The 20,593-nt window shown below is 39.1% G+C and overlaps 5 protein-coding genes across 9 annotated transcripts; 3 read left to right on the top strand and 2 right to left on the bottom strand.

The window, feature by feature from the left end:
* The first annotated feature begins 51 nt into the window (after positions 1 to 51).
* LOC6582699 (probable E3 ubiquitin-protein ligase makorin-1) lies at positions 52 to 2,440 on the top strand. 2 transcript variants are annotated; one of them, XM_015162559.3, is made up of 4 exons: positions 52 to 151; positions 668 to 1,523; positions 1,606 to 1,879; positions 2,041 to 2,440. In XM_015162559.3, the coding sequence occupies exons 2-4, from the start codon at positions 721 to 723 to the stop codon at positions 2,137 to 2,139; spliced, it is 1,176 nt and encodes a 391-aa protein (XP_015018045.1). In that variant the 5' UTR covers positions 52 to 151; positions 668 to 720; the 3' UTR covers positions 2,140 to 2,440. The 2 variants fall into 2 exon arrangements, with proteins under 2 accessions (XP_015018045.1, XP_002008391.1); XM_002008355.4 differs by lacking the exon at positions 52 to 151 and adding an exon at positions 481 to 612.
* A 1,775-nt stretch (positions 2,441 to 4,215) lies between these two features.
* On the top strand, positions 4,216 to 4,699 carry LOC6582698. The gene is made up of 2 exons (XM_002008354.4): positions 4,216 to 4,407; positions 4,510 to 4,699. Exons 1-2 carry the CDS (start codon positions 4,297 to 4,299, stop codon positions 4,603 to 4,605), a joined length of 207 nt encoding a protein of 68 aa, XP_002008390.1. The 5' UTR covers positions 4,216 to 4,296; the 3' UTR covers positions 4,606 to 4,699.
* An 83-nt stretch (positions 4,700 to 4,782) lies between these two features.
* Positions 4,783 to 6,337, bottom strand: LOC6582697 (26S proteasome non-ATPase regulatory subunit 4). Its single transcript, XM_002008353.4, has 3 exons — positions 6,196 to 6,337; positions 5,989 to 6,129; positions 4,783 to 5,920 (listed from the first exon to the last, which is right to left on the bottom strand). Exons 1-3 carry the CDS (start codon positions 6,219 to 6,221, stop codon positions 4,906 to 4,908), a joined length of 1,182 nt encoding a protein of 393 aa, XP_002008389.1. The 5' UTR covers positions 6,222 to 6,337; the 3' UTR covers positions 4,783 to 4,905.
* A 234-nt stretch (positions 6,338 to 6,571) lies between these two features.
* On the top strand, positions 6,572 to 7,374 carry LOC6582696 (V-type proton ATPase subunit e). Its single transcript, XM_002008352.4, has 3 exons — positions 6,572 to 6,837; positions 6,913 to 6,960; positions 7,079 to 7,374. The coding sequence occupies exons 1-3, from the start codon at positions 6,743 to 6,745 to the stop codon at positions 7,203 to 7,205; spliced, it is 270 nt and encodes an 89-aa protein (XP_002008388.1). The 5' UTR covers positions 6,572 to 6,742; the 3' UTR covers positions 7,206 to 7,374.
* A 387-nt stretch (positions 7,375 to 7,761) lies between these two features.
* LOC6582695 lies at positions 7,762 to 19,821 on the bottom strand. Of its 4 annotated transcripts, none has more exons than XM_032730947.2 (13): positions 19,695 to 19,821; positions 18,426 to 18,581; positions 16,790 to 18,296; positions 16,536 to 16,708; positions 13,317 to 16,476; positions 13,121 to 13,252; positions 12,640 to 12,702; positions 10,998 to 11,861; positions 9,779 to 10,174; positions 8,664 to 9,717; positions 8,530 to 8,594; positions 8,300 to 8,471; positions 7,762 to 8,217 (listed from the first exon to the last, which is right to left on the bottom strand). In XM_032730947.2, the coding sequence occupies exons 3-13, from the start codon at positions 17,765 to 17,767 to the stop codon at positions 8,075 to 8,077; spliced, it is 7,200 nt and encodes a 2,399-aa protein (XP_032586838.2). In that variant the 5' UTR covers positions 17,768 to 18,296; positions 18,426 to 18,581; positions 19,695 to 19,821; the 3' UTR covers positions 7,762 to 8,074. The 4 variants fall into 4 exon arrangements, with proteins under 4 accessions (XP_032586838.2, XP_032586839.2, XP_032586840.2 ...); XM_032730948.2 differs by lacking the exon at positions 19,695 to 19,821 and adding an exon at positions 19,370 to 19,538; XM_032730949.2 differs by lacking the exons at positions 12,640 to 12,702; positions 19,695 to 19,821 and having other exon boundaries at positions 18,426 to 18,551.
* Between the last annotated feature and the right edge of the window lie 772 nt (positions 19,822 to 20,593).

Below are 20,593 nucleotides of genomic sequence, written 5' to 3'. Positions count from 1 at the left end.
TGAAAAATTGTCAAGCATCCATCGCTATCGCAAAAAAAAAAAAAACAATCGAATTTAATTTATCAGATTCTGTCGATATTCCACTTTTTTTTATCCCCATCCTTAGTTAAAATTTTGTGAGCATCAATTTGCAACAAAAAACAAAAAAAACGTAAGAAAATAAAGTGTTCTTATTTAATCAACCTAGTAACAGTTACAATAATAGCTAAAAGTCAAATATTGTACGCAAGGCTGCCAAAGTATAGTCGTACTTGATTCGAAATCGAGCAGAAAGTTTCATGTGCATTTTTATTCAGAAGTAGACACTTACGTACATATACATATACGTATCTAAATATGTACATATACATTTATAAATATACATATTTATATCCAGAGAAAAAACGTTTACATATGTTTGTGTATTGAAATATTTATAAAATTTCTTGGGCCTTGTCTTTATATATATATATATGCATATGTATGTATATATGTATGTATGTATATATATATATTGTACCTATTAAAAATCAAGTTTCGTAAAACGCAAAAAGAGGAGTCATTGCGACATATTAATTGTGTTTGCTCTATATATGCATACATATGTAGACACTTGAACACACATGTACCTATGTATATCGATAAGTCGACTTTATCGAGGATATAATCAAATTTGTGAGCGTTTCAGGTCAGAACGTCTAGTTTGGTCAGATCATCTGTACAAACTTTTGCAAGCGCAAAATGAGTTCCGCCAGCGTCGCAGAAGCTCCTGTTTTAAACAATTTGCCTGGACGAAGCCAAGCGATATGCCGATATTATTTACGAGGCATTTGTCGATTCGGTGACCTTTGTCGCTTCTCTCATGATTTAACACAAGGCCAACCTGAAGGTGAGCAGCGTGCCCGCAACACAAATTCAAACACCGATGCCGAAGCGGATGTGGATGTGGATGCTGATGCTGATGTATTCCCTAGCACTAGTCGACGCAATTGGGCAAATGCGCCGATCTTTGTGCCCGGCCAGAAAAGCTTCATATCCCAATGCCTAAAGGACAATCATCTTGAAGACGAAGCTGCGGCTTCGGTTACTAGCAGTGCCGTGGTGCAAAGTGGAATCTCATATGCGGAGATTGTCGGTGGTCCTTCCACGAATGACATGGACGTTGTCTTTAAGCATGGTGAGCCGAACTCTTTGGAGGAGATTTGTCCATACGAGAGCCCATGTCCTTATGGCGAGTATTGTCCCTATCGCATACATATGGAACTATGCGAGATGTGCGACCAATATTGCCTGCATCCCACGGACCAAGCTCAACGCAAGAAACATAAACGTGAATGTTTGCAGCAGCACGAACAGGCAATGGAATTATCATTTGCAATTGCCCAGTCAAAGGATAAGACGTGTGGCATCTGCTTCGATACCATAATGGAAAAAGCTGGTCGAGAGAAACGTTTTGGAATTCTGCCCAACTGTAATCATATCTTTTGCTTGGAGTGCATCCGTACATGGCGACAAGCGAAACAATTTGAGCATAAAATTACGCGGTAAGATATAGATATTTCATCATAGTAAATGCTAGCGATTTATTTTTTTTTAAACATACTTATATTGCACTCTACATTTCAGAGCTTGCCCCGAATGTCGTGTCTGTTCTGACTTTGTTTGTCCCAGCGCTTATTGGGTTGAAACTAAGGAGGAAAAGGACAAGTTGCTTAATGATTATCGCGCGGCTCTCGGTGCCAAGGATTGCAAATATTTCAAGAAAGGCGAAGGAAAATGTCCTTTTGGCAACAAGTGTTTCTATAAGCACGCTCTAGCCAACGGTGATATTGTGGATGTTGGTTTGCCGAAGCGAGCTCGTAAATTGCATAGCCAAAATCAACTAATGGATTTACTCGATGTAAGTAAATCAAACTAATATTTATATTTATACATATATATATATATATAGATACGTATTATAAGTATCTATTTTTGCACAATTCTTAAATTTATTTTGTGGTTCCTGATTTACAATGCAGATACATGTATACATTTGTTCTTAATTCCCGTTTCTCGTAGATTTATCTCTGGGAATATGTAGATCGGCGCGATTATCATTGGATGGAACTGCTTTCAAGTGATGTTAGCGAAAGCTCTGATTTCACGGATGAAGAATAAGAATAAGCTTTTCTCTCGTGAGGAACAATAAATAATAATATATTAGCGGAGCAACTATAAGTAACATATGCATAACTAAAAGTTAGATAACAAGAGAAGCAAAAGTAACATAACCATATAATGCTGATATAGATATATATCTATATATATGTATGTATACAAATATATATATGTATATATCTATATATAAATATTACTGCATGAAAAAATCGAATGTGTAATTAGAAGTAAGAGATCATTTAAGTACCAAATTTTTGTTTACATACGGAATAAATATATATATATTTTTTGCCCAACTTAATGCAACGAAATCAACAGAAAAATTTCCGCAAAACGCAAAGAACAACTAAATTGTAAAGAGATGAAAAACAAAACCAAAATATGCGGTTAAAACTAAATTTAAGCAATTAATATTGTAAATCACTCATTAAAAAAGAAGAAAAACGCAAAAATACAAAAAGAAAAATATTTTAAAAATAAAACAAAAAGCAGGATACATTAAACAGTTAATTATGCAAAATAGGTGATATAAAAATGTGTATACACAACTATGCCTTTCAGACTGAATTGTAAACATAAAAAATAAGCGAGTTTTTTTATGATGTTTTCCACTTACTGTCCTTTAAAGATTACTTAAAAATAAGATAGATGCGCACACAGGAATATATTCAGATGCTCATGCACATAAAAACATGTATTTAAACATATGGAAAACAAAACAGAAAAGAAATGGAAATGTACTACTGTTTTTGTCTACCGATTCAATTGTTTGTATTGTTACGAGAACTACTTATTACCTAATTAGATATATTATATTACACATAATTCGAATAATGCAGCAAACATTCTTTGTAATCTCAACATATTCTATATTCTATTTTTATTTATTCGATTATAATGATCTTTGCAAAAAGAAAAAAACCCACATATATAATTAAGATATTTTATGTTATGTTATCAACTGTTATATATATATAAACAAAAAAAAAAAAATTTCATAAAAAAAAAATAAATTAACCACACAACAAATTAAGTTGACATATTCCAAAGCTAAAATTAATAAAAGAAAAAATTATTGTTTACTATTATTTATCATTCCGAATAACATTAACTTCATACAAAGAGAACTCAAACAATACAGTTTTATTTCTTCAATTAACAAGTTAAACAAAGATTCAAAAGAAAATAACATGGAAATATATAAATCATCTAAATCAATTATCTATATACGTGACCTTACTCAGCAGACACTATAAAGTGTAAATTGGAGCGCTTAGCCTTATAAAGAAAAGTCGATGTATGTAGATATGAATAACCATATATGTATTAATAAAAAATATGTAACCAATAACTGGCTCCAAAGTATCTGGCCTTAACTATTGAACTAATTGTTAAGTGAGAATGCTAAATGATAAACTATAAAGTGAATGCAACTTCAAACTTATGTCCAATGTGTATTGATGTGAAAGAGTAGAATGTAATCAAATAATATTTAATTATATTTAAAGACTAAAGGTTATCGTTGCAGTAATTCGAATATTTAAGTCAACTAATTATGTTGCATCAGAACGAATATATATGAACCTACTGTTATCTATACGGATGAGTTTAAAATATCAATTACTTATCTGAACAATTAGGAAATTATCTCATCTGTTTAAAACAATGCGATTAATCATATTTACAATGGAATTCGAAAGCTATATTAACAATCAATATAGGAAATTGTTCACAAACCAAACAGTATACATTTATAATTAATACTATTAATTTAATAGTGAATGAAAATATCAATTATTATCCCAATATATCTAAGCAGTGCCACTTTCTATTCAATAATCTTTATTTTAACCGTTACAGTTTTACAGAATGTATATTAAGTATATCTAATATGATTTATAATATTAAGTTAATTAAAAATTAATAAACCGCTAAACCGTCTCAAAAAGGACATAACATTTTTGTTTTCTTCTTTGGTATAATTTATAAAATGAGGTTTAGTATTTTCATGTTTATCGCTGAGTACGGGCACTCTTGGAGCTATCGATTTTGACTAACCTCGTCCATACACTTGCTATCGATGTAGTATTATCATCTCTATCGAGCACTTATTACCAGCATCGTTTTCGAAGGAAAAAGAGAATTTTTACATCAAAAATGTTCCAAAATAGTGCTGCTAAACTTTTGGTGCCTGCGATTCGTGGAGCCATGCAAAGGCGCTGCCAATCCGTCGTCTCCGGACCACCAACAAATCACGTCTCCACAGCGGTGAGTAATTCAAAGTTCTTTTATGGGTTACGTAAACCTATTCGAGAGTATTTTGGAGTCCTACAATCAATATTATATTATATTGATTTTAATCAATTACAGGAGAAAGTGATTCTCGGTGGTGGTATGTGCGTCGCCTCCTTGTTCATTCCCGGTTGGGTGCTCTACCACATCCGTGACTACAAGGCTGGCAAGTAAATCCGGCACAGCAGGCACGCTTTAATACTATTAATGTTGCTTATAAATGTAGATTGAAAAATATAATATGAAACCTACTACAAAAAGCGCTAAACCGAATGTTGTTTTTATTGGCCAGCGAGGGTATGCTGTAGAATGGTGTATGTAGAAATTGCTATAACAAAAAACGATGTTCCCTGTGATTATATATGTGTATGGTGTTTTATTAGAAGCATGAACATAATCTGCATAATATATTAAGAGATATCAGCTCACTTATGATTTCTTTTTAATGCAAATTTAAAAATATATACTTGTAGTTTATTTCTTTTGCTCATCCTTGCCATCGGTCTTCTTGTCTTTATCCTTATTGAGAGAGCCAACAGCGTCACGCACTGCCTCCGATTGGGGATCTACTCCAGGGAGATTTTCAAGAACGCTCTGCAAGAATGCTGGATCCCCAATCACTTCTGAATAGTCCTCATCAACATCCATGGGGGCAGCAGCATCCTCTGTTTTGGGACGTTTGGCTTGCTGGGTCACGGTATCATCAGCTGCATCCTGCATGGACATTTGCATGGCAAAAGCGATTTGCTCTTCTTCGGTCATGTTGGCGAAGTCAGGCAAATTATCCTCTGGTGTTTCAGTGGACAAAGCCAATGCACGTTGTAACATGGCTTCCTCTGAGTTGGAATTGGGAAGAGTTACGGCTGGGCCTCTCTCTGTGCCACTCTCTCCGCTAGTTGCAATCGAGGGAGGTGCAGCCTCAGCACCCCCAGCGCTATCAGCACGTCGCTGCTCACTTTCTTGACGTTGCCGCTGCTCCTCCATGGAGACGCGCAATGCGAGAGCCAATTCTGGATCCTCGTTGGGATCGACACCAAATTCGAAAACGGCGCCGCCCAATCCAGCTGCACCCATGCCATCCTCGCCTTGTATGATGGGCGATGACAATAAGGCATCGGACAGTGCTGAGCCTCTAGGCACGCTAACTAAATGGGAGCCAGTTCCATCTTTGCCGTTGAGAGCATTAATAAAAGCCGTCAATATTTCATTATTGTTTCCATGATCCCCAAAGCTAACAATATCCACGTTTACTTTTTCCTTCTTTAGACGCTTGGCTTGCTTAACGAGTTCTCCTTCTTCGTTGTTGATTGGCGATCCAACAAAAACAACGATGCGCATTTTATGATTTTTGCCTTGGCGATGCTTCAATACCAAATGGGCAATGCGAATTCCAGTTAGAAGATTTATTTCACCTTTCGGCTGGATCAAATGCATCTTCGAGAATATACGACCCACATCGCTGGTTAGTGTAGCCAACACTTCAACGGTGCTGGAAATAAAGAAAATGATAATATACTCAGAGAAAGACATATGTATATGAGGAAACTCCCTGCGCACTTTGAAAGGGTCATCAGACCAACATTGTTCTCGGGGTTAGATCTCAGCTTGGTTAGACAGACGAGATTGATGCCGTCTTTCTGTACATTTAAACGGGTGGGGAAGTAGTCACCGTTGCGTTGGTAATCACTGTTGTCGAAACTAGATGATAGGGAAGTTATATTGAAGTCAGTGCAACCATTTCTTTATTTAAAAACATTTATTTACCATATCATAGTACTTTCTAGGACCATTTTGTATTTTTGCTTGTCACTTTGCCACTGAACTGTAATACCTAGTTGACTGCACAGAGTTGTTTGGTTTCTTGAATAAATCGAATATTATCGATATTTGACAACTTATGACACCTATGATATTTCATATATTTTTGTTAGTAAATAACAAAAAGTACATTAAATTTATTGTTTATTTCCCATTGCCAAATGCCAAAAAGAAAATAATTTAAAAATATTTCTTAGTCAACAGTTTGAAATATGTGAACTTTTACTGAATTCTGATTTGATTGTCTGTCATCTGGAGAACATTGACGATATGGTCTTTGTCTTTAAAATGAACCAGATTTATTAGACATACATTTGGTAGCCCTGGTAACATATGTTTTTGTCCCATGGCTGTCATGTGATATTCATAAGATTGAAAAAGTGCCTTCTTCGCGATCACTTTTTAATAATTTTGTGTTATCCGTTCAACTAATAAACCTGCTGAGCTCGGCAGACCTGCAGTATTAAAACTAAGTTAATAAAAGTGTACAAAAATGGTTGATGCTTACGTTCCTCCAGTTGTTATCACCGTCATTTGGGCGTTCATTGGTATTATATGCCCCTTCTTCGCTCGTGGCCCTAACAGAGGGTAAGTTACAACATGGATATTATAAGTATATATAATTCGAAAATAATAATGTTATACATTTATATTTCATTTCAGGGTGACACAATGCTGTATTATGCTAACTGCCGTTACCTGCTGGCTTTTGTAAGTTTATACTCATTGACCATGAGACTTCTTAGACATACATACATGTGAATATATTTGCATGTGTGTGTGTATATTTTCATTATGAATAATCCAATAATTCTTATCTTTTATGTAGTTGGTTGTGCTGTTATTTGACACAAATGAATCCTCTTATTGGCCCCAAGCTATCGATGAATGAAATTATGATCATGGCACGTGAATGGGGCAACGAGATCAAAGACACCATGGATGTCGAGGCATAAAAATGCGTTTCGAATGCCATTCCCTTAAAACTTTTGTTGTTATTATTGCTTTCCATTAATTTGTTTCCATCCTTCAATTGTGTTTACCGATGTGTCTTATTAAAAGCGGTTTAAGTTTGCATTATATTATTATATACAAATAAATAATTTCCATGTGTGTATGACGAAAGATTGTTGTTTTTTAAGACAGGATTTCGGGTCCAACCATTCCCTTTATTTTCAGACAATAAAAAGGCATCGTGAAGACATTGTTTGCTTCCCTCAATGACAGGACGTCCGTCCTATCCGTGTTCCATAAATAAAGCATTTCGATAAACAGCAGAACAGAATTCGCAATTTAAGTTCAATAAAAGTTTATTTATTTAGTAACTACGCAAAACATAAATCACTGAATGGTTTAAAATATATAGTATTTATATATATAATAATAATAATTATGTATATTGATGTATGAGTGTATATGATATTATTGAAATATTTATTTACACTTTAGCGCTAATCAAATTTACAATTTGCTTAAATAAAATTCAAAACTTCATTTTGATTAAAAAAAGAAAACAAATGAGAGGAAACAGCATTGCATATATAAAGAATGGGAACTAGGGTAAAATCAAAAACAAAAGTAAAACAATAAGCGAAACAATGGCAAATCAACTCAAAACTGTGTGACTACATATTTACAGACAATCCCCTCATAATTCGACAACTTTTCACTTAATAACTAACGCTAGATCCATATTTTCCAAAAATCGAAATCCAGAAAGCCAGAATTCAGAGCAGTTGCCGAACAATTGGGCAGCAATTTTTTTGTTTGACTTGTCATGAATACGAGGAACGGCAACGGCAACTCAAAAAATGGATTTACATATTTATGTTTGTGAAGAGCTTGCGGGTGTAGTAGTTGACGATGCTGTTGGCGGTGCCGCTGCTGCTGGCGCTGTCAAATTGGTTTGAACCGGTGCAGCAGCTGGTGAATAATACGCGGTAGTTGCTGGAGCGTTTGTGCTTAGAGCTGAAGAGAAAAAATTTACATTTAAACATATATTCTGATTGATTTTTTTTTTTTTTTTTTTTTTTTTTAATTTACTGCTTACATTGGCGCAGTGCCTTTTGAAACTTTTCGTATTCCACATAGTGCTTTAGACGCAGCTCGTCTTCCTCAATCAGCTGTCGTTGCCGCAGCAGCAACAGTCGCTGATGCTGATTTGTGCCCAAACGCGTATTGCACAACTGATTCACCAATGAGTCTAGATTATGTTTGATGTCCTGTAGGGATTAAAAACTATGTAGTTAAGCTGATTCGACAACAAATGAATTCCCTTACAGATTGAATATCGCTCGGCAACAGGTGAGGATGAGTGGCGGCCAATGACACAGGCTCCTCTGCAACTGCAATAAAATAAAAAGATAAGTTGCATTACCGGAGATACAGAAAATAAGCTTTCATAGTAAATTCACCTTCAGCAACAGCTGGGTTAAATAACGGCTGCAGCACATGCTGCATTGGTTGCGCTGTCTGCTGTGGCTGGCCTACCAGCGGCGCCTGTTGCAGCAGCTGACCAGAAGCAGACACCTGGAAATTTGGCTGCTGTTGCTGATTGTAAATGGATGTAACAGCTTGCTGCGGCTGCTGTTGCAAATGCGACTGCATTTGCAATGTCTGCTGCTGTTGCTGTTGCTGCTGTAGCAGCTGATGCGAGGCAGACATTTGATTTGGCAAGCCCCCCGGCATCCCTGCCAGCTGATGCTGTTGCATTGGCATCGTCATTACCAACGGCGGTAGCTGATGCATTTGATTGGCTTGCGCCTGCAAAAACTGCTGTGCTGCATGTGTCTGTTGCTGCTGTGGCTGTGATGTTGGCAACGTAAACTGTTGTGCAGCCTGCTGCTTTTGCTGCTGCTGTTGTTGTTGCAGTAGTATTGGTTGCTGTTGCTGTGCCAAAAGCTGACTTGGCTGCTGTGCCTGCTGCTGAGGCTGTTGTTGCTGCAGTGGAATTTGTTGTTGCTGCTGCACAGCGTTCACCATTTGCGGCATTTGCTGATGACGCTGTGGGACATTTGAATACATCTGTTGTTGCTGCTGTTGTTGTTGCTGTTGCTGTTGCATTTGCAGATTTGTTGGCTGTGCCGCAGCAGCTACTTGACCTCCTTGAGGCACCAATACGCCCACACCAACGCCTGCTGGTGCGTTCTGCTGTTGATATATTAACTGAATGCCATTTATGGCCATCGGAACGTTCTGAATGGGCGAACTAATAAGCTCAGTAGGCGTATTGACAGCGGTGCCATTTTGCACAGAGTTACTGGCGTTATAGTTGTGACCCTGGCCAGCAGCTAGGCCCGCGACCTGCAGATCAATCTTCAGCTGATGCTGCAGAGCTTCCGTTGCCTCTGTCGAAGTCTTTTGCTCCTGCACGCGACTAACGCTAAAGCGGGATATCTTGCGTGCGTTCACACTAGCCGCAGGTTCCTCTGCGGGCTTGGTGGCTGGCACAGCTGGTGCAGCATTAGACTGCAACATATAAACAAATTTAATGAATAAATAAATATATATATAAATTGATATCCTCTACCTCCTCTGTGTTGTCTGCATTGCGTAATGCAGCCAATTTTTTCTCTAGATCCGCTATGGAGCTCTGATTGAGAGCTCCATTACTTGGATTTCTCGTATCGTTGGTCGCGGTCAGTGTATTTGATAGCTTATCCAGACTCTCCTGTTTGGCCAACTTCTTATCACCGCCGGTTTCAGCGTTCGCTGTGCTCTCAGTGCTAGTTGCAGCAGCAACTTCATGGTTAACATTGAGGTTCGGTGCCGGCAGCTGCATATCAGAGCCCATGCTGTTGTCGATGGACGTGCGTCGAGAGTTGTACACGGACGAGCCACGAGCCGAGTTCAGCGCTGCGGTGGGTGTATTCTGGCCAAACGAGGCCGCCGAACTGCCACCTCCCACGCTGTTTGATTTGTTGATCTACACATTCAAATAAAAAAGCAAATCAAAATCAAATTAATGATAAATGCCCAAAACCAAGTACGAACAAGCGCAACAACACACAAAAATCGGTTAAAGTTGACCAAAAACGAAAAGCGTTAGTACATAAATAAACAAATCAAATCATAAAGAACAACAAATACAACTACAAATATTACTTCAACCGATGGACATGTAGTAAGTACTATAAAGTAATATATATGATAACAAAGCGAATACCCTTAACCAGTGCGGACTAAAAACTCCATATTTGAGATGGACTCAAATGCTTTCCTTTGTATAAATAAATAATATTTTTAAATAAATGCGAGGAAATATTTGGGGGAACAAAACTGAAGAAAATAGATGAAATTTTTTTTTTTTTTTCGTTTAAAATGAATCTGAATATTTTCGTTAAGCACTTGCTGGATCCAAGGACATTGTGTTTTAAAAACTGACTGAATATTCTTCATTTTGTAACATTTAAATTAAATTCTATATACCCTCCATCAGCAAAGCATTTTAGTTTTGCTAAGCTTTTTGACAGAAATTAGTTAAATTTGCGTTTATGCTAAGTTATATACAATTTTCAACAATGGGATTTACACAAATACAAATATTAATATTAATATTAAAAGAAAAATAAAACGAAAAGCAATATTATAATGCAGAAAAAGAACAACAATTACGCAAATCTACACAATACATATACATATATGGTTTGCATTAAAATATATCAAAATTAAAAAGAAAGATAAACCAAATGGAATAACGCAGTTCTACGATTAACGTGTAAGCACAAAGCAAGAGTTTTACTACCAACCACTGTCTCGGCCTGGGCCTGCTGCTGGGCGGAGGACAGCGCCTTCATCGAGGCGATGTTCGGCGAGGCTTGATAGGTGCCGGGTCTGTTGTTGATGGAGGCCACCACGGCGGAGGCGAAGGCATGCGCGTGTGTTATGTTCTCGAGTTCGATTTTCAGCTGTTCCAGCGTGTTGGCCGCACCTGGTGGCTGCATTGCACCCAGTTGGACGCCACTCTCTTTAGACTTGTCCGAATTGGCTGCATTCAGCTCGTTGGCCTGCTTGGCCGCCTTGCTGGGCGGCATCTCAAATGTGATGTTCACTTCGCTTAGGTCATCCAGACTGCGGGTGTGCTTCAAATCTTCCACAATCTTCAACTGACGATTCAATGGCAAATTCAAGCTTCTCGGCTTCGCCTCACTTCTCGTTGACTCCAACAGCATTTGGACGCGGCTTATGGCCAGGCTGCGTGCCTTCTGCTCAGAATTCGGCTTATCCAGCCCACCATCCAGTGGCTGAAATGGCTCGTTGCCTGTTGGCGTAATGGCATTGTCCGGCATGTAGTCGATAGACAGCGATGTGTACTCCGAGGCGGTGCTGGTCTTGCGTGAGACGGAACCGGAGCCAATTGTCACATCATTGCTATTGTTGCCCGCATCGCGCGAAGCAGTCGAGGAGGAGGACATGGTCGATGTGGTTGTTGGTGGCGTGGCTGTATTTGCTGGCACTTCCATATTACTTTGGCCAGAAGCTTCACGTGGTCTCGTCTCACCAGCTCCAGATTGTTCCATATTTGATCCTTCGGCAGCTCCACTGGGTGCAACCTCCGCATTTTGGGTCGATGGCTCGAACATCTTTGTGATGTCGCTCGCGGTTTCATCCCGCTAAAATAATTGTTTCGTTGAATAATATATATACATATATATTTATATGCATTTAAGCCATTGACAGTAATTAAGCTAATCAGCTATTCAGCTAATTTCCTATATGTATATCCATGCAGAAGATTTGACTATATTTAATCATATACTAATGCAAATATTTTATACAAATATATTAACGGAAACGGAAGAATTACTGGATTGGTACTGTAACTAAGAGAACATCTTTCTGCAAGGATATTAAAACTTCGACAAGCCGAAGTTAAGCATGAATTATTTATTTATAAATATAAATATTGATTTATAACTAAATTCGTGTAAATTTCGCGTAAGCATTAAAAATTTGTATAAAACCAAAAAAGACATTTCAAAAACGGGGAGCATGAAAATTTCGTCCTGATAAAAATACAATTGACCAAGGAGTTTCTTTAATTATACAGTTAAATTTCCTATCGTAAATTGGATTTTCCATAAAATAAAAAATAATAAATACATGTTATTAATTTCGTACATAATTTCATAAATATTTTTCAAGAATTTTTCGACATATTTTGTTGTTGCGTGCTTATTTTTGTAATAAATATTAAAACAAAATAGTTTACTTAAATAACAGCATTAAACAATAGTAAAATACTCGAACATATTGTTGTTTGAATTGTGATAAATCATAAATCCTATTTTTAACTAAGTATATATGTACATAAATATATATGGATATACATATATAAGATTACATACATATATATTAATATAAGCCCTTAACAGTGCACTTAACACTTACAGATCTATGTCTTTGATGTGTTCTAAATGTGGAACGCTGTCGAGTTAGAGACGCGTGACGGACCTGTTTTATTATAAGTAGTAGAGATTACAACATACAATCAACATCATGTTAAAAATGTATTTCGATTTCGGTTTCGATTCGAGAGTCCTCTCGTATTTGAAATTAATCATTAACAGTTTTCGTTTCTTTTGATAACGCGCTCTACATTCTGTTCATATTACGAAGCCATATCGAGAGGATAGTCGTTATTCCATTGCTTTTACGAACAACTAAGTGGTTGTAGCAGTAACTCTCCATTCAAATCAATTTTCCAAATAGAGACTCCGTGGCCGCAAAGCTTCATATGGGGAACTTTTAAATTTTTTTTAGATCATATAAATCGAACACAAGACGAAACGCTTTTGTTTTCTCTTAATGTTTAAAATCGGGACAGAAAATATATGGGTATATGTCTGGGATTAGTTGTCAGTTAAAGTACCTTCTCAATGTTGCGGCGATAAGTGGTTGGTATAGGAATTTGATTTGGATTCTGTTTAACCTGCTCCACAATATCGTTTATCATTTCCACGAATACGGTGCTCTGGCAATTCGAGAGTAAGTCTTGTGCTATCTGCGATATCGAATGACAAAGTATTTAAATGTAATGCTCCGCAATTTGCCGAGTAATTTCTTACCAGTTTGTTAGCAATCTCAACGGGATTGACATCGCCTATGTCAAATTTGAATGTTATAGTCTTCAATTTGTTCTCCATGTGGCAATTGATGACGCTGCCTTCGTCCACGCTGGTCACACTTAGCTTTGGTATGCGTTCGTTGCCACTGCGATTGGAGCGACGCGGCTTTTGCACACGTGCTCCAGCGGCCGCCTGCTGCTGCTGCTTTTGTTGCTTGTCGGCATCTGCAGCAGTTGTTGCCGCTTGCTGAGGCTCCGCATTTGCTGTTGCAGCATCAAAGTTTGTTGGTGCAGCAACCTGTGTCAGCTCCTGTGCAGCAGGTGCTGGTTGCTGGGTAATCGGTTTATTTGCCAGCTGCTGCTGTTGCTGTGGTTGTTGTTCAGGCTGCGGTTGTTGTTGTTGCTGCTGTGGCTGTTGCTGTGGTGGTGCTGGTTGATGTACTATTTGAGCTTGTGGCTGACTATGCAACAGCTGTTGCAGTTGCTGTTCTAGAGGTATCTGATGTTGTAATGGTTGCTGTTGCTGCTGCAATGGCTGCTGTTGCTGCTGTAATGCCTGCTGCTGCTGCTGCAATGGCTGCTGTTGCTGCTGCTGCTGTAATGGCTGCTGCTGTTGCTGTAATGGCTGCTGTTGCTGCTGCAATGGCTGCTGTAATGCCTGCTGCTGCTGCTGCTGTTGTTGCTGATTTTGTAGGAACTGCTGCTGCTGTATTTGGGCAACTAGTTGTTGAGCTTGCTGTTGCTGAACATCAGCAACATTGACAACTGGTTGAACAATCTGCTGTTGCTGCGGCTGCTGCTGATGCTGTTGCGGAGTTGCCTGTGGCTGATTAAATGAGGTCGGAAGAGGTTGCTGATGCATGACTGGCGGCACTTGCATCTGTCCTTGCATTAGTATGGCCGTTGGCTGCTGCTGTTGCCCCATAATTTGAGCAGCACCAGCAACAACTGGTTGCATTGTTGAAATTGGAATTTGATGAGGTTGCGATAATGCATTTGGAAGGAACTGTTGTTGTTGCTGCACGAACTGTTGCTGTTGTTGTTGCTGCTGCTGCTGCTGTTGATGCAGTTGCTGCAAGTGATGTTGCTGTATAATCTGTTGCTGTGTTGCTGTTGGCTGTTGAATGGGTTGTTGCTGCATTGGTTGCTGCTGCATAGGTTGTTGTGGCATAGGTTGTTGTTGCATAGGTTGCTGCTGAATGGGTTGTTGTTGCATAGGTTGTTGCTGTATGGGTTGTTGTTGAATAGGCTGTTGCTGTATAGGTTGCTGCTGGATGGGCTGCTGTTGTTGTATGGGCTGTTGTTGAATGGGCTGTTGCTGTTGTATTGGTTGAGTTGGAATGGGTTGCTGTGGCAATTGATGCTGCTGCGGCATCGCTTGTTGCATTTGCTGTTGTGATGTTGGTAGTTGCGCCTGAATTGGTTGTGGTTGCATCTGCTGCTGCATTGGCTGTTGCTGAATTTGCTGCTGCTGTTGTTGAGGATGTTGCATCGCATATGGCTGTTGTTGTTGTGAAATTTGCACTTGATGCATTGGAAGTGTTGCCTGTGCCTGTGCTTGCTGCTGCTGTTGATAGTATTGCTGTTGTTGCTGCTGTTGCACCAAATCAGTTGCTGGTACATTATTTTGCATAAGTTGCTGCAGTTGTTGCTGTAATGGGATTTGCTGTACCTTTTGCTGCTCGGTCAGGTGTTGCTGTTGCTGCTGCTGCATAACAGCGGTAGGCTGTTGTTGTTGTTGTTGTGGGTGGGCCACTGCAACTGGTTGCACCTGCACTTGCTGTGGTAGCATTTGTGCTGGCGGTGCAGACTGTTGCGGGGCTTGCAATTGCACCACTGGCTGCTGAGCTGCTTGCTGTTGCTGTTGTTGTTGCTGCTGCTGTTGGTTGCCTGTCGGTGATATGACCTGGCCATGGCCGTTCGCAATGTCCTGCATGGCGTTGGTCGCATTCTGATATGAAGCCATCTGAGGGTTCTGTATGTAGTGAACTGTCGTTGAGTGTTGCTGCACCTGCGCTATGGCTGGAGATGCGATCACCTTCTGTTGCCCTGGCATTGACTGTGGCAACTGCTGCTGCTGCTGTTGCTGTATTTGATTTCCGCCATTTTGAATAGAAGTGGTCGATCTTGTGAGTAGATTCTGTGGATCGGTACTGTTTGTGGAGGTGACCAAGCTAGTCTCTGAGTCTGTATTTAGCATTTCGAGCTTGAGTCGCTGATTCCATTTAACGCCATCCTCTTCGTCCTCAGACTCATCATCCTCGTCGTCCTCCTCCTCGACGTTGGTTGGCAAGCTTTCGCGGAGCTTTTGCAATGCCAGTTTCTCCAGTCTTGACTTTTCGTTCTGTAGCTTGATTTGTGTTTGGCGCTGAGCACGCTCTTTAAGCAGCGAAACTACTTGCACTTTCAGGAGGCGAGCCACTGCACGCGAGTCGTCTTCCGATATGATGTTCTCCTTCATCATGTCCTGGGCAATTTGCTCGTACTCATCGTGCAGAATGTTGTATTCAAACTGAATGGCTTCGTTCTCTTTGTGTCGAGAAGAACGCTTCTTTGGATCCATGAATCGCAGACGAAACTCAATGATGTTTATGCTAGGATCTGAGAGGAACTGCTCTGAGGCGGTGGGCTCCACACGTATGCCAATATCCTCATCAAAGAACTCGGACTCCAGCAGCTCGTTGCATCTGGGCCGATCCTCCTTTTTCAGCTCAATGCATCGCTCTATGATGTCACGCACATTGGGATCTTCGACTTTCGAGAGTGCGGCTGGTTTGATACCGGATATCACCTTCTTGTATATCTGGGCGGGGCCTTTGCATTCGCTGTACGGATATTCGGATATGGCCATCTCCAACATGCACATGCCAAAGGCGTAGACATCAACCGATTCATCATAGTGCTCCTCGTACATCTCGGGTGCCATAAATTCAGGTGTACCAATCACAGATTTAGCATGGGACCGATTCTTTAAAGTTGCCAGTCCCAAGTCACCGATTTTAACACTACCAGTGGTGCCAGTTATAAAAATATTATCACATTTCAAATCACGATGAATTATAGGAAATTGACGAGTATGCAGGAAGTTGAGACCTTTTAGGATCTGACGACACCATGACTTCAATACCTTTGGGTGTATTTTTTTGAATCGTTTTAAATACCTTCAAACAAATTCAATCAATAATGTTGTATAGCTTAAGTGATTCATCAGCCCACTTACGACTTTAAAGTACCAGATAACATTAGCTCGGTGACTAGTACTATGTTTTTCTTCCGACCAACTGGAAATTCCCAATATGTATAAAATCGCACAATGTTTGGATGCTGCAATTTCTTTAACATATCCGCTTCTTCCCGGAATCTAGTGCGTTCACTCTTCTTCACTTGTTTATCCTGAAATAAAAGAGGCGTTAGCAATGCAACTACTATGGGCGTAAACATATTGATTTATCACAATATCATTGATGAAATTACCAACAATTCGCACCAGGCAACCGGCACTCCGGTTAGAGTGTCCAGGCCGCGATAGACAGTTTTAAAGGAACCACGACCGACTTCTTTATCGTATTTGAAGAAGCGTCCACATGGCGACATCGCAACAGGATCGTCATCCTCATCACTCTTGCGCTCCCTTGTCAGAGATGTGACTGATGAGGTAGCCGATGCGGCGTGTGCTGATGATGGTTGCTGGGACACCGATGTTTCTGTACCAGAAACGGTGGTGTCTCCAGAAATGCCTTCTCCTTGTTCCGACTGCTTGGACAAGTCCTCAACCTTTGCTTCATCGTGCAACAACTCGCCATCGCGCTTCTCCTCAACATGGAAGCCTACGCGCTTCCCACCAGCTGTCTGTTTATTGGCAGGTTTCGATGGCACTTCAACTTGAGTCTTTTCGGTTTTCACGCTGCGGGACGCCTCGGTAATAATGTTGTCAATAATGCCAGCCACTTGATGATTACTCGCATCTGTGGTATTTGAACGGGTAGGCGTACGGAATTGCTCCTCCAAATGCTCCGCCTCCCGCGACAACATCTCAATGTTGTCATCGTAATCACGAGGGAATTCCGTTTCCAGCTCCTCAAACTGCAACGGATTCGCATTTCTGTTGGATTGCTCCACATTTTTACGCACAAAACGTATTGTCTGCACAAAGTTGTCCGCTCCCTTGCCCGTTTTATTTCCTTTGCCGTGGGGCGCCTTGAAAGGGAGTGGGCCAGTCATCGATTGCGGGCCACTGCCCGTCAGCTGATGCTTCAGCCCCGGCTCTATGCCTGTGTCAGATGACGATTTACGGCCTTCCATCTTTTTCGGCTTGGCATCAGCAGCGGGGGACGGGGACACAACAGCCTTGGCTGGCATGTCTTTGTCTTTGCTGTTATCCGCGGACACTACAGGAGCCTTTTGACAACTTGGGCTATTGGCTGCATCTGATGGCTGGGATTCACCATCCATTGTTTCCTCATTATGTTCCGCAACGGCAGTATCCTTTGCCTCCCGGGAAACTCCCACAACGCTAACTGTCACGGACTCCTCACCCTTATCAGAGTTAATAATGGTTGCCTCGTCAACGTTGATTTGTCCCCTCGAGCTATTGTTGCTACCAACCGATCTTCCAGTTAGAGTGCTACCTGAGAACTGACGCAGTAAACGGCTCCAAACGTTAGTTTTACTATGTGATGCGGGCGAGGCGGATTTCGGTTCCAATGCTGCTGGTGCTGCTGTTTGATGTAACTGAAGCTGAGTGCTAATATTGGCGTTGCTGTTGCTGTTGCTGTTGGTGCTAATGTTGGTGCTGCTATTGTGTACAGGAGCCGACTCTTGCTTTCGACGATATCTGCTTCTCTGTGCAGTGCCCCTTAATCTAGAAGTCGGACTGACGATTTTCCTTGGGGAGGCAGTTTTATTAGAAGCACACTGTCCCGGTTTTTGGATTTTAGCTTCTTGCACAGTTTGTTCCTCACCAGAAATATCTGAGTTATTTCTGCAAAGTAAAAAAAAACTCAATGAATATATATAAATTTGCTAAAACTTTAATTTAACCTTACTCGATTTAACTATTAATAATCAAATATGCACTTGATTAGAAAGTATGACAATGTTTGGAGCCTACCTTTGAGGTTGCGTGGTACTGGAAGTAGTACCATCTTCGCTGATGGTGCTTTCCTTCCGAATACTGTTTGTGGGTACGACCTCTCTATGTCGTACAAAGTCGCAAAGGGTTTGTCCAATTTTGCAATATTTTCAACAACCTATGGTCACCTGGAATCTGCAGAAGAAAACACAAAACTTTGATATACATTGATTTGTATTGGAAAAAATAGATTGATTGTGGCTAATTGATTGTCTGTATCAGAATATAGGAAAAAGCCGATTAATAATCGATTTATATTTCGTTACAGGTTTAATTCCGATGCAAGAGAACATTGTTTATTCTAGTCGTGCATTTTTGTTATGTTATGCATAGAGAGTTTTTTATTACTATTGATATTTCACTGCGCCTGTGCTCTAATAACATACAAACGTACGTATGTAAACGGTATACATATGTATATCTATCTGCATACATACGTACAACCTACATACATATATGCATTTATATAAACATATAGCACATATCTATGTATTGTTTGTTTGTATGTGGCACTGTCTGAACATGTGTACTTTGTGCTGTTTGATTGCAAAACAGCCGTCGGTTTTTTGTTTCTTAGGGTGTATCTTAATTATGAGTCATAAATCCCAATTGCACCAAACTACGCCTACTTCTGCTCACTGCCGACTGCTAGCTGACTACTGTTTCTTTTATTTCTTTTTCTTTTCTTTTTTTTTATCCGATCGCTCAGTGACACACACGTTCATATATACGTGAGTACTTATTGATGTACTCACCTACACATGCAAATAAATATTTAAGTGCATGAGTACGTGCGTACAAGCATACATATATACACACATATGTCAAATTGAGTCGTTACAATAACAAATATCGTTTTACACTAATAATTTTACTTATTTATCCTGTGACTTGTCACAACATAAAAAATACTTGATTCGCACTGATTATGATGTCATAGACGTGGAAAACCACCAAGCCAGTTGCATAGAAATTATGGATTATACGTCTGCGCCATGGTCAAAATTAATTACGCTTGGTAACACTGCCCGATATGTATCAAATAGTTGAGCGAAATTTATTAAAATCGTAGCACATTCATTAAATTTCACAACAAATTTACAAAATATACCGCCACATATGTAGCCGTCCCCGCACCAACAAATCTCAATTATCGATAATTTTTAATTCTCTTTGTCAAAGTGTTTTTCCATTGTAATTAGCTAATATTTTAGCTGCATTGCTTGTGATCGCTTGACTTCAACTCACTATTCACACTTGCATATTTGCATGGCTTTTATATTATTTTGTTTCTGCAAGACTTTACAGACTACTTTTTGTTCTATTTGTTACACAAGAGGAGCACTAGTTAGTGGTGAGCGATACTGCGCGATACTGATATTTGTTAAATAAAATATGACGGTGTAACTGATATGATGAATGGGTTGCTTATCGATATTTGTATATTGCGATATTAATTAAGAGGAGTTACTTCGCAAATAAATTGCCATTTTGAGTATAAAGAAGCTATCGGTAAAGAAACCCGTTTCAATTTGTATTTTATTTTTATAAATAATAATCAACAATCCAAAATTTAAATAACTATAAATATTTATACACTTATTTTGTCATAATATTATATTTATAACAATGGGTTCATAATCATTTTATAATATTTTAGCATTTAACAGTTAGCTGATGAATCTCTCTTAATTAAACTTAAACATTAAAATTGAACAGAAAATAAAAAATAAAAATTCGTTATCATTTTTATTGAAATCAGAGATTTTTACCTGCATTGCCGTACACTTAAGAAGCGATTATTAAAAGCGCTGCTATTAAATTTATCTCTTTGCTACTATTTGGCTAAGATGGATTTTTATCTAATCAATTATATTGTTTACTTTTCTACATATATATTTGCCAGCTTAACATGAAGAGTAAACAATTCAGTGCTTGCGTATTTTAAGCGCCAATGGATCAATGAATACTTTTAAAGCTCTTATATGTAACGTATTTTTGAATGTAAGTTAAAGATCATACGCAAATACAAACAGAGATAAATGTATTAAAAGATAACAATTATTTTCTTAGCTCAATTTGCAATATTAATATTAAGGCGCCTTTCTCTTTACTCCGCCCCATGTGCTTAAATGTGTAGGCAGGTA

Source organism: Drosophila mojavensis, unplaced genomic scaffold, assembly GCF_018153725.1.
Source record: "Drosophila mojavensis isolate 15081-1352.22 unplaced genomic scaffold, ASM1815372v1 contig_74, whole genome shotgun sequence".
Lineage (NCBI taxonomy): Eukaryota > Metazoa > Arthropoda > Insecta > Diptera > Drosophilidae > Drosophila > Drosophila mojavensis.
This window is presented reverse-complemented; position numbering and strand designations above follow the sequence as displayed.

Excerpts from the sequence above, each read along its gene's own strand:
- LOC6582698 (XM_002008354.4), top strand. The coding sequence starts at position 4,297 with ATGTTCCAAAATAGTGCTGCTAAACTTTTGGTGCCTGCGATTCGTGGA. Across the intron at positions 4,408-4,509 it reads CAAATCACGTCTCCACAGCG|GAGAAAGTGATTCTCGGTGG; the intron begins GTGAGTAATTCA and ends AATCAATTACAG.
- LOC6582696 (XM_002008352.4), top strand. The coding sequence starts at position 6,743 with ATGGTTGATGCTTACGTTCCTCCAGTTGTTATCACCGTCATTTGGGCG. Across the intron at positions 6,838-6,912 it reads GCTCGTGGCCCTAACAGAGG|GGTGACACAATGCTGTATTA; the intron begins GTAAGTTACAAC and ends ATTTCATTTCAG. Across the intron at positions 6,961-7,078 it reads GCCGTTACCTGCTGGCTTTT|TTGGTTGTGCTGTTATTTGA; the intron begins GTAAGTTTATAC and ends TCTTTTATGTAG.
- LOC6582695 (XM_032730947.2), bottom strand. The coding sequence starts at position 17,767 with ATGGATGGTGAATCCCAGCCATCAGATGCAGCCAATAGCCCAAGTTGT. Across the intron at positions 16,477-16,535 it reads TTATCTGGTACTTTAAAGTC|GTATTTAAAACGATTCAAAA; the intron begins GTAAGTGGGCTG and ends ATTTGTTTGAAG. Across the intron at positions 8,595-8,663 it reads TAACCCAGCTGTTGCTGAAG|TTGCAGAGGAGCCTGTGTCA; the intron begins GTGAATTTACTA and ends ATTTTATTGCAG.
- LOC6582697 (XM_002008353.4), bottom strand. The coding sequence starts at position 6,221 with ATGGTCCTAGAAAGTACTATGATATG. Across the intron at positions 6,130-6,195 it reads CTAGAAAGTACTATGATATG|TTTCGACAACAGTGATTACC; the intron begins GTAAATAAATGT and ends CCTATCATCTAG. Across the intron at positions 5,921-5,988 it reads GGTCTGATGACCCTTTCAAA|CACCGTTGAAGTGTTGGCTA; the intron begins GTGCGCAGGGAG and ends CTTTATTTCCAG.
- LOC6582699 (XM_015162559.3), top strand. The coding sequence starts at position 721 with ATGAGTTCCGCCAGCGTCGCAGAAGCTCCTGTTTTAAACAATTTGCCT. Across the intron at positions 1,524-1,605 it reads TTTGAGCATAAAATTACGCG|AGCTTGCCCCGAATGTCGTG; the intron begins GTAAGATATAGA and ends TCTACATTTCAG. Across the intron at positions 1,880-2,040 it reads AACTAATGGATTTACTCGAT|ATTTATCTCTGGGAATATGT; the intron begins GTAAGTAAATCA and ends CGTTTCTCGTAG.